The sequence below is a fragment of the Amblyomma americanum genome, chromosome 1, assembly GCF_052857255.1.
Source record: "Amblyomma americanum isolate KBUSLIRL-KWMA chromosome 1, ASM5285725v1, whole genome shotgun sequence".
NCBI classification, from domain to species: domain Eukaryota; kingdom Metazoa; phylum Arthropoda; class Arachnida; order Ixodida; family Ixodidae; genus Amblyomma; species Amblyomma americanum.
Genome location: NC_135497.1, coordinates 467,747,904 through 467,760,493, shown reverse-complemented (window position 1 = coordinate 467,760,493; position 12,590 = coordinate 467,747,904). Strand labels below are relative to the sequence as shown.

The window sequence follows — 12,590 nt, the reverse complement described above, 5'->3', positions numbered from 1 at the left end:
GGTCTTTTTACACAGTGGTCTCATATGAATGAGTCAAAGCAAACCTGATTGGAGAATATAGTCTTGGCACACTCTTCATGAATTTGGAAAATTGAATTTTGGCCCTACTGGAGAAGAATTAGCACCTGAAGGGGATAAGAAAGCTGAATTCACAAGGCTTTTTGTCACCGTGCTTGGCTCTTGTGGGCCTAGCTGTGTGAAGTGGCTGGAGGCTCCTAAAGAAAAATTGTGACTGCAAAACTACCAGAGCAGTGTGTGTATGCTGACGTGAGCGGGTGATTCTCTTAGGTGCTCTTGCTTTTGCAATTCTTCATTGGTTGTTTAAAGCTCGTAGTTTGGGATGTTTACTCTTGGCTCTGTGCTTCTGTGCATGTTTTCTGTCGTGCATTTGAATTACTTGCTGTGGGGTTTCTCCTGTATGTTTCCTACAGTGCAGTGCCGACTTTGTGATGTCTTTATGATGCTTTTTTTCCACTGTCTTAGTTCTTTGCATACTTGTGCTGTTTTTGTCACTTGCTTCAATTAATTTCTCAAATGTGTGTGCTTCTTGTAGTTTTCTCTCGTTCTGTATTTTTTGTGAATTACAATTTTCTTTATTTAGAAGCATGAGCTGTGCTCGGACAAAACAGTTGCTCCCAACTCTGTGTATTATTCTTGAGCAAAAACACTCTTATCCTTGTCCCTCAGCATTAGGTGTACATGATGCTCGCATAGCAGGATGGATTTGATCGATCTCATTGTGCACACCCTGCTGTGTCCCACTGCGCAGCGCCGGTGGATGACACGAGTGCACATGCACCATTGCACATGCAACGCACCCATGGCCCTGCTCTGCACCTGCCCTGCTGCCGTTGCAAACCAGCCCAGGAAGCAGAAGCAGGCTGCAGCCAGTGCCAGTGGTTCAGTTGTCCGGCTGCAGCGTGCAGTTGGTCCCCGGGGCTCCTCCATCCTCCCAGCTGGCGCATATCCGCCGACGGTTTGTATGCTCGGAGAGCACCTGGCGTCGCTGCTCCAGACTCAAAGGAGATGCCATTGATTTATGATAGAAAAATATATAATTTCAGAAAATGCTAGATTTGGCATCTTTACATCCCGAAAATGGTTCTTTGTACACAGCCCAGACCTTACTAAAAATCTATGGTTGTGTTGTGTCGTTAGGCCAGGTGCAAACTAGGTGCACTAGCAGCTGGGTTTTTCCTTCCATTCCGGGGTTCAGATCCAGTGTTCACAGATTGCAGTTGCTCGGATAGCGGAATCGGTCATTCTCTCCAGTCGTAGATCCCTGGGAGCCTTCTTACAGCTCCCTGGCACAGTGGTGCACCAGTCAACCGATGCACTACTGCCCTTCTATGGCAGGTGCTGCCGTTCGTGGGACTTGGGTTGCGATCCAGATTGCTCTCCCCTCGCAGCATCTCACGATTAAATAAGCTGCCGCGGGATACGGTGGGCAGGTTGCTAGTTCTGCGTGCGTGTGTGTTGTTCCCTTCAAACGCCAATTAAATCTGCTGAAAGGAAAATTCTTCTTTTGTATAAATGACGATTGGTAGACTAATCATAAGTAATGTGCAAGAAATTACTCAAAAATATTCATATTTAAGTATATTTTATTTGCATCCACATTTATGGACATAGCACCTTAAACCTGCTACATGAACGTAAACACTGCTATATTTGCTTGCCTTTCCCAACTGATCATTAGACAATAATAAATGTTTAGCTGTGAGAATGTACGCTTCAGGGAGGCACAGGAAAGTCCAGCATTTCGGGCACTGAACATGGCTTTTAGATGCGCAGCCTGCACGTCGGCACCATTGTGTAATAACGTGTTCAGAATTTGGGCCCAATGGTTGTTTTCTTCATAAATAATGCTCGGCTGCATGGAACAGGTCTTGAGTAATGGTGGAAAGGGAAGGGAGATAGCATCTTGAGGCCTGTTTTACACATGGTTTTTACAAAAAAGAGAAATAATTTTTAAATGTCTCGTTTGCTCAATTTATATCACTGACCTGAAACAAACTCTCCCCTTGCTCAACCAATGTGCTGATCATTATTTTGTAGCCTTGGAGCTGAGCGGCCAGCTCTGAACTGACCATAGTGTGAGGGCACGGGTACCCCTTTTTCATCCCCTCTTGTGTAGTGCTGCCACTTTGTTTTTTTCTGTCTCAGGTTTTATACAAATTGCAATGATTCTTGCTAAGAACTGCAGTGAATTTTTCAAAACGATAGAGAAAAAATGTTCTGACCGCCACTGAAAATGGTTGCTTTCTCCTGATTCATGCGCTTTACAATCCAGAACAGATGGTCAGACCCCTTTTGAATATTGGTAGTTGACCTAAGACCCTCCAAGACCTGCCTGACTTTAAGCACTGGTCATAGCGCACTGTGTTTGTTGGCGCCGGCTCAGCTAAGTGGCAGTTCTTTGCGACCGTGTGCGGGTCTTTATTGCTCGGTCGGCCGCACTTCTTTGGAGGTGCTCCTCCATGAGCTGTTTTCATGAAAAATGATTAGCACTGGGGTCGTCCAACGTTCTCTTTTTACATGCATAGTTTTCAATGCCCGTAACCAGTAAGCCCATTTCGTACCATACGTCTACAAAAAAACGGCGCGTTGTGGGGAGAAAACCGAACTGCTATTTTCAGCATTAAAGTGCCATGTCCACGTTTGTGGGTGCGCCACTTCGAATGTCCACCGCAGCATTTTTTCGTCTGTGGTGATGAAAATTGGTGTGCCGTTTCTAAATTTACCTGTCGACATATTCCGAGCCCTAACTTGCATTATTCTCCATCATTTGTAAAGATAGAATGCAAAAAGAAAAGCTATTTACTTGCCCCGCCAAAAAACGATGTCATTCACATATTTTCTTTTTTTTACAAATGCATTTTGCTGTAGCCGCAAGAAATGGCGCCACAAACTTGACAGCGAGGATTAAAATGTCAAGGTCACGGTATTCAACAGTACCTCTTGCTGGGCTAATTGATGTAACGTTGTGTAACAAAAGTAAAACAGCGCTAATTTTTACAAAAACTACACAGAAAGACCTCACTGACTCTAACTATGATTATTGAAAGCCGCATGTTGCATATATATAGCCCGAAGAAGGTGAACGCATGCGCATTTCTTACACGGTAAAAAAGAAAAAAAGGAAGAAAAGAGAAAAACCAACAGCAAAAATACACACTCAGACCAAACCTACTCATTATCGTGTATTCTTTAGCAATATATGCTCATTTTCTCGTAGGGAGATAGAAGTGGTGCTGACGCACATGCCACCTCTCTCTGATAAAAAAGGCTTTTGCCAGTTCGCGAGCTAATCTATCATTGCTTCTTGCTAAAATTTTATTCTCGCCAAGATTAAAATTCTAACAAATATGTCAGAAAAAAATGTAAATATATTGAGTTTTACAGAACAAAGCAGTGCGAGCAATACATATCCTTCACTTTCAACAACACACAGAAGAATCTTATAGGACACCTAAAATACTTAAAGTTGCAGTTCTGTATAACCACAAAATTATTAAGGTGTTATAAAAATGCTTTGCACAGAAAATTGAAATCTTTTTACCTATTGTTAACCTTAAAAGGAAAATGCATACCTATATCGACACCAACCTTCTTGGCAAATACTATTTTCACGCACAGAGTACGGTCAGCAAAGGGCAAGTTGCACCCTACTTCAATTAGCTACTGTGATCAACAAAGTATCAATGTACTGTTGCTAAACGATCGTCGCCTGAGTGAACTATTCTTGTGACCATACTACAGCACGTTCTACTAGACAGAAGTGTGCAAATTATTCAGTTCATCAATGTCATGTTATTTTTAGCCGGAAATATATTTACTGCATGAAGCTACCTTCTCTCATTGTTTACATTTTTTTTCTGAGACTGGTCTTTTACTGTATTATCTGGCTATATTTGTGCAGTTAAGAATGATAAGTCAGAGTGATATCTGCTTTTTTCCAATCCTGTGCATCGATGTTGCCTTTCTTCATTTGTTATTGCAATGTTTTCCGTTTGTTTTCCCGTATATACGTGTAATATAGCCTGTCACTGCAGAAGGGGTGGACAGAGCTCCTGTCAAGCTGCGTAGAAGCAGCCTTTTTTTCAGCCACCCTTTTTCACTACCTGTGCATTGTTTGAAAAATAAACATTGAATGATTGATTGATTGTTGACCTGGAATAGAGGCCGGTATGGCGAGAGTGTAATTGGCAACTGGTGCCGCGGAAATTGCCCGAATTGGAAGGTAGTTACCCTGGAAGGATGAGGAGAATCACCATGGGAGCAGGCTTTATGGCAAGAGAGTAGGAAAGCGTAAGTGGAGAGTGGTCACCTTGGGTGAACCGATTGCGGAAGGAGAAGGGTGGAGAAAGTGTAGGAAGGTGTTACAGGAGGATGAAGGAGGAGGATATGGCGGCCATGGGAACCAACCGGAGTGTAGTTACGCTAAAAGGAAGGTATGGTGAGGGAGAAGGCATACCATGGTAACCATCTTGAAGTAGGAGAAAGGGTGTGGTGAGAGCAGCCACTGCCTGAGGAGAGCATCATTGGCGGTGTTTCTAGAGTGGCAGACTGGAGGTAGAGAGCAGACCTGGACAAAGAAATACTACGAGAGAAAAACTAAAAAGGGCTCCCTAGAACAGTACAGATGTGAGGTTGCTCTGGTATTTTCTACCACAACTTATCAAAGTATAAATACCTTAACAGCTGTCACTGAATCTGTCTGTAACCAGTGGTAACCGTCCTGTCATTTTTTTACCTCAATTATCTGCTTGAGGAAAGCATTGCATGACAATAGCTTCACGGATTTTTATGCGGTTTGTTGCTTTGGGTTGATGGATAACTTATGTATGCAGTGACATTCCTATACTTTTGAATTACTGTTTTATTCCTATTCGTGTAGTTCTAATTATAATTAATAATTCCTCTATTTCTGAATTTGACATAAGGATAATCTGTGCATTATGCAAGCATGGATATTACACTCAGTGTAGAAAACATCCGGCAACTAAAAATATTTGGACAATGTCACTGCATTATTCATTTTTTCGGTAAAGCTACCATGTTGCGGTCACACCAGGCTCTTTGCAAGTTTGGTATAGCAGTGAAACGTGTAAAAAATTATTCTGTCATAACTATGCAAGGTATCGGAGTGAAATTTTGTATTTAAGCATGCAGTGAATTTTTCAGTAAGCTGGACAAATTTAATTGATCTACACTGAAAAATTAAAAACATTTAATCTCTGATCCACCTGTCTTCATTTTAGTACATCATCATAAAAGGGCAGTCTGCTGTTGAGGATGTTTTGGAGTACCCGTACTCGAACCCGACCACGGCGGCTGCATTTCGTTGGAGGCGAAATGCTATGACGCCCATGTGCTGTGCGATGTCGGTGCACATTAAAGATCCCCAGGTGGTCGAAATTATTCCGGAGCCCTCCACTTCAGGTCTACTTAATCCCTTCCCCTACGGCGGGGTGCGGTTCAGGTGGTGGGCACGGTTCAGGTCCAGGATATATGAGACAGATACTGCACCATTTCTTTTCCTCAAAAACCAATTCAATTTCTTTGTTGAGGAGGAGAGTAAAAATTTAATTTTCTTGTACAATCTTCCCCATGTTGACAATGTCGAGGGCACAACTTGGGCTCTAGCAAGTATTTGTAGTTTACCTGGCGCAGCAGAAATTCCGGCTAGAGCCAACAGTAGCACCGTGCTTTGTTCAAACTTCGGTGCTATGGTAGCAGGTGAATATACAGTAGAATCTCAGTATGACTCACGCGATCGCATAAAAAAATCAAGTTGTCAAAAATGGGCAGAATCTGAATACAGAAGAATTGGGAATGCATTCAAGCAGATATGTTTGTGGCTGATGGGATTTATTCACGGCTGCATGATTGGTGACTGCATTGTCACTCACTGCCTGCTGTGCATGCTGCATCACTGACGACTGTGACTTTGCTATTGTATGTAGATTACAAGGGTGCTCTCTTGCAATTATCTGTAGTGATGCAAGAGTGTTTGGAACAGTTCGAATTCTACAAATTTTCTACAATTTGCCCTCCATCCAGGGAATTTATTGAATTCTTATCAACTGTGATTGTATCGTTGAGATGGTACTTTGCTGCTTTTTTTGAACAGCACTGAACCAAATACTTTCGAAGGCAGGAAGTTTTAGGCCCCTTAATTTTGCCCCCCTTCCGATCTTGCGCGATATAACTGTACTATCTCTCTCGTAAAATATTAATAAGAGACACATCTGGCAATGGTGGTGCTGTGCTGAAACCGGCAAAAACTGTTTGGCAACGAGTCTTGGCAGAAAGGGTGCCTCTCTGAGCCACCTCCCCTCTTATGCTCCCGCCCAGGCACCCAAGAAGGACCGCCTGCACCTCAAGGTGGCCGCTGCTGCCAAGGCTGGGCTCCTGGTGCCTCCACAGTGAGTGGATTGGTGGAAGATGCATTAATTCAGGAGGGTGCCGCATTTGTCACAGATGACAGTACAAACACCTAATTTTAGTTGCGCATTTTCATCTTTCAAATGATGACACTTGAATTCGTGGATAACCACCCTGCCCTAGGCGTAGTCAGGCTGATGCTGCTGCTGCTGTTGGTGATGATCACCACGTTGTATTCACCTACGATCACTGAAATTTATATTTGAATTTTTTCTCATGCTGTTTCAGTTTCGGGTTCATCAACCAAATGATGGCTGTAACGTATAGTTGGTGTCTAGGTCACGTGCGGCAGAAAAAAACTAAAGAAAACACAAGTGATGCACCAATCAATATCCATAACGGTCTGCAGGTAGGTTGGGTTGGCTGGCTTATTCTCGCTGCTGGGTCACTGTTATTGCAGGTTGTTGCAAATCTCAGGTAAAGGAAATGGTCCTGTCTGACTGTTTTCGGAGATTGAACCGTCCATTCGTTGTCATTCCTTGTGTTGCCCGAGCGGCTCTATTGCGTTGAACTTAAATTTGAGTATGGCTATTTCAATGGTTTCTTGCTCTGCTGGCCATACCTGGTTGCGGGTTCGTCGTAACCATTATGAGACCCGTAGCGTCCCAATTAATGAATGTCTGATACCGTACGCTTATATGGGCATCAGCTGGTACTGAGCTGGCAGTGCGAAATATTCTGGTTTCCGAGTTAACAAGCTTTTACTGTACTGTTCCAAAAAGACTACCGTATTTACTTGCATAATTTGCACACTTTTTTTCTGAAATTCGGGCTTTAAAAGGGGGTGTGCAAATTATGTGAAGATTTCGCGGACACGCCCTAAAAGGCCCTACAAATGTTCTAACATGACATATGTGCAGTAAATTGCCGCATGTAAGACCACTTCGCAACTGGCACCCCTGGGTGGCCAAACAAAAAAGTTGACTCGAAATATGTATGTTTGCCTGCCTATATTGTAATCTGTTGTTGGCCTACATATGTACAGTCAAACCTGGTTACAACGAACCCAGGTAGAGCGAATTATGTTTTATATCGAACACTCGAAGCTGCTTAGCAATATTGATGTGAAATATACTTTCTATAACGAACTGTACATTGTATATGTCTTGAAAATCTGTTCACTGCTGAAACACCTGTGTTAGCCCATAGTTACAAAGAGCACCTCGAGAGCCCTGTTCAATGACAAACTGCAGTCAGTCAGACCTTTGCTTCTTTACTTCGAGGATATTTGCCAAAACGGAATTACTGGATACCCTTCCTGATGTGGCTTCGGGGCACGACCCACTGCCCCCATGTACAGCCTTCCCACTGTTTGTGACTGTATATTAACACACTTTTGGGAAAAACAAGCACCACATGGACACATATTAATGGAATACCAGGCACTACATGAAAAATATGTGAACTCCGCAGAATGTTTCACTTGATGGCTCAAAAACAGCAGAATATGTCGGAAGCTCGGTTGTACAAGAAAACTTGCAAATATAGTAAGGCTGCCTAACTGTGCATCCATTTTTTTGCCGAATGTGATGCTGTGTCTTTAGCTGTAAGCAAAATAGCAATTGAGAGTATTGAAAACAGCATAATCTACACAGAATCACTTAGTCTGCTCACAGTCTGACACAGTCCAACCTTTAATAGGAAGCATAATACAAAACATAGAAAAACTCTAAACACGGGGACATGCCATGAAACTTGGCTGGGCACCCAGCAGGGTGCCCAGCCATGTTGGAATAGATAGAAGTGGAAGAGCGAACTTTTGTGCTGTAGAAGCCCACTGTCATGAAATAAAGTCACCATACCACATAGAAACTGCATGAAATTGATACATAGTAATTTGGAGGCTAAATGGCAAACAACTTGGGATAATAAAATATACAACAAGCTACATTTTGTAAAGCCTGTCCTTGAGGAATGGAAGACCAGTAGGCACCAGGAATGTTTTGTAGTACTAATTTTATGCCACATTTGCATAGGACACACACACCTGATACGTAACTTCTTACTGGCGAAACAAGACAAGTCTCTTTGTGAAAGATGTGCGACAAGCTCACACTAAACCATATATTTACTCTCATGCTCAAAACTCGATAAACTAAGAAAAGAGTACATTGCTCATTTTTATAATAAACACATTCCTTTTCATCCATTGCTGCTCTTAGGTGATAGTGCAATTATTGACATAACTTGTGTTTTTATCATATTAAGAGAAGCGGGTTTTCTTGATAAACTAAGTTCCAACCCAGTGCCTCACTTGTCTTTGGTGCACCTCAGCCACTTTCTTGTTCTTGAGAAGGCTGAGGTGTTTATTTCTTTGGTTGGGAACCTCGAGATCCTTGTCCAGCCAAAAATGGCTGCTGAGATTACCTGACCTTCTTGTACGCTTTTACTATAACCCAGTTCTAAAATTTTTGTTCCCTACCCCCACTAGGTAGTATGAAACAACTTTCAGGCCCTTTACAGCACCGTTCTTTTTACATAAAATTCTGCACAAAACAATTTTCTATACATAGTGTGTGATGCATGATGTCCTTGGATGCCTATGTGCTACTAAACCCAAATCAGTTTATTTTCATTAACCACCGTTGCTTTTTCGTGGCAGAGTGAAAGAGTGTTATTCTTCCCTCCACCCTGTGACAGGATCTTACCAGTATTAGACGTGAAGTGAAAATCGGCAACTGTGTTGCGTGGTCTGTGCAGTGGAGGTGGCCGTGTCCTCCTGTACCAGTGCCAGCAGTGTTGCCACCTGTTCAATACTCCTCAAGGGCTGGGAATGCACAAGAGCGCACACCGGAGGGTTGCAAGTGCCCTCTCTCAGGGCCTTGTGTGCAGACACGGTGGTGGGGGCAATCGCAGCCCGGCCAAAGCAGCTCTCCCCCAGCTGGGAGCCAAGAAGAAGAATGAAGCTTCCCAACATCCCAAGTGGGGCATCCGCACTATGCAGAACACAGTAAGGCAGAGGACACATGACGAGTGCTCAACCCACATCAAGGAAGGCAGTCTCCCTATGTGCGATGTAAAATGGTGAATCCCTCCGCCTTGTGGTCCTGGGCAGACCTTTCTCTAGCCTTGGTGTTTTGTGCTGTGCTATGGAAAATAGATCGCTACTAGCTTGTAACTAATAATGGCTGCAACAAGCCCACCTACTGAGCTGTCCCGGCGGGCACTATCACACTCGGTGTGATCTGCAGTGTGCGATATATACGGTACGAACTTTGTTCCTGAACCAGTGCGAGCCCAGAAGTATTTGCAAGTTGGTGGCTGATGTGAAGAATGGAGAGGCTTGAATGTTTGTGCATGTTTGGTGCTTATTGTGATGGTGTAGTAAACCATGACGGATGCACCTGATGTCACCCTGGAAGATAACGATGAGAAAGTGGCCTTGCTGCATGAGATCGTGGTCACGGTTGGACTAGCTGTCTCTTGTGTTGCCTACTGCTTAGAGCTTTGCGACTTGCGTCCAAGGTTTGGCTTTTGTACGGATCCCCTTTAACCATTTCTTTATTAATAAATTAATATAAGCAGAAACCTCGGTTTGTTCACTCTGTACGCATTGCAGGTCATGTTGACTGCAGTAGTGCACGTAGAGGTAGGGTGTGCAAATATTTGAAACTTCAAATGTGAAGGGAAGGAACTTGGATGCACCAGGAAATTTGTTCATCTTATCAGAACTTCGTCTTTTGGAGGGGGACGCCGGTCTTAAGTCCATTTTTCTTACTTTACAACCAAAATTATGGCATCCGCCGCGGTGGCTCAGTGGTTAGGGCGCTCGACTACTGATCCGGAGTACCCGCGTTCGAACCCGACCGCGGCGGCTGCGTTTTTATGGAGGAAAAACACTAAGGCGCTTAAGGAAACTCCAACAGCTGCAACAAGACTCACAGTGCCTTGTTTATAAGTGTGCTTGGTGTGGTTGCAACACAGCGAAGCCGGTGGCAGCCGGCCGTTGGTGGATTCGAGTTTTGCTTCTTCCGTCGCCATTCCACATGGGCTAAATGTAGGCTATCAAAATGCTGGCATGAGGTAAAACATGATCGCTCAATGACATTTGCTACATAACAGCCGAGCCTCTATTGCATGGATTTCCATGGGAGCTTTGGCAGGACAGGCTCACGTAAACTTAACACTACTACTACTGTTCTTTTGTATCTTCTCACTATAGCTTTCCTTTCACCATTGAACTTGGGAATTTGCTTCCTGGAGACCTTCGTTCTGTACTCAGACAATTTTTGGAACTATTGCTACTTTTCCCAATATTCTTGAATGTTGGTTTGAGATTCTTACTACTTATTGCTACTTCTGCCCCACCTCTGCAATAGCCTCACCAAGGCTGCAGTAGTAAAAATAAACAGCTGTCTTTGGTGTGGGGGTCCAGGTTATGCAGCAGCCAAGAAGCATCAGCAGTGGCAGCCTCGGGAGCGTCGGGTGCCAGCCATCAGCTATGCAGCAATAAAGTCTATGATTGCGACCTGTGCAGCCAGGCATTCAGCACCGCAGAGGAGCTGATTGCCCACCTACGGCACATACACATCAATATCTAAGTAACAGCATGACCTTGAAGTGTCACGCTGTTTAGTGCTTCCGCCCCCCCCCCCTTTTTCATGCAGCAGGGTTCAGTTTGCTTTGGTTGTGCCGTTGCGACTTAAAATGTCTCAGCTCATGCAGGATGAGTAACATGCAGGGGGCATTCTTGCTTAATATTTGCATACAATGTGTTCTAATATATGTTGCTCAGGATGGGTAACCTGCTGGCGCATTCTTACCAAATACATTTTGCTCAGAATGGGTAACCTGTTGAGGGCATTCTTGGCAAGTATTCTCATACAATATGTTCTTGAATCTCGCTCAGGATAGGTAACCTGCTGGAGGCCTTGTTGCCAAATATTGCCATAAAATGTGTTCTTGAATCTTGCTCAGGATAAGTAACCTTTTGGAGCATTCCCTAGGAATACCTTCATGTGATGCGTTGCTGTTCACTCTTGCACAGGTTGGGCTACCTGTATAGACATTGTTAACAAATAGTCCCATATGCGGTGTCTTTCTTTGATGTTGCACATGATGAATACTCGCATGCGCTTTGTTCTACATTTTCACCACTGCAGGCTAGTGGTGGTGCCATGTTCGTGAATCTCGCTTAGGATAGGTAACCTGTTGGAGGTGTTGTTGCCAGATATTGCTATAAAATGGGTTCTTGAATCTTGATCAGGATAAGTAACCTTTTGGAGCATTCTCTATGAATACCTTCATGTGATGCATTGCTGTTCACTCTTGCACAGATTGGGTTACCTGTATAGACATTGTTTACAAATAGTCCCATATGCGGTGTCTTTCTTTAATGTTGCACATGATCAATACTGCCATGTGCTTTGTTCTACATTTTCACCACTGTAGGCTAGTGGTGGTGTCATGTTCTCTATCCATGTGCACACTAAACCTCAAGTGTTGTTCTGCAAAATAAAAAATCTCCCCAAAATTATGTCAAAGGAAAGACTGTCGGTTGATAAGCGTTGTTACATGAGGATGAAGATGAACAACATGTCTGCTGTATCGTTCATCCTCATTACCCTGTGTCCGCAATGTTCCTTTGTCATGTCAAACCAACTAGCCAGTAGCAGTAGCAGTTAAGTCTAGTTTTCAATACAAAAAAGGTGGGTGAATCGAGGATTTTTAACATCCCACCAGCATAATCAAACTTATTTTTTTTTAATGGCGAGTACGGGACTTAAGGCTTAAACTGCATGACAAGCTCCCGACCCCTTGGCAAAACAGCACGATGACAGCCAAATACACAAATATTGCAACGAAATGAACAAGCATTAAAGAGTATTGAGTGATATGGATTCAAAGGGAAAAAAATGTCAATACAGTTAATGTGAGCACCTGTGATCAACTAGAACAGAGATGAAAATGGAAGGCTTGATCACTCCTGCTGATTTGTGAGCTGGCAAAAGCGTTCAGTGAGATGCTCCTCTTTCTACTGTTGGTATAAGGTGATGTGGAACAAAATCCAGACCCCCATGAGACCATTTTGAAATGACTCTTGGATGGACAAAGAGAGATTAAAGGCAAGCTAGCTACCATTGAGCAGTATCAAGCTGACAGCAAAAAAAGTGCAGCTTAAATGCTCGTCTAGAGAAACT

General features: G+C 43.5%; 1 protein-coding gene across 1 annotated transcript; it reads left to right on the top strand.

The window, feature by feature from the left end:
- Window positions 1-505: 505 nt before the first annotated feature.
- On the top strand, window positions 506-11,912 carry LOC144104599 (uncharacterized). The gene is made up of 3 exons (XM_077637707.1): window positions 506-976; window positions 6,361-6,431; window positions 9,151-11,912. Exons 1-3 carry the CDS (start codon window positions 719-721, stop codon window positions 9,476-9,478), a joined length of 657 nt encoding a protein of 218 aa, XP_077493833.1. The 5' UTR covers window positions 506-718; the 3' UTR covers window positions 9,479-11,912.
- The last annotated feature ends 678 nt before the right edge of the window (window positions 11,913-12,590 follow it).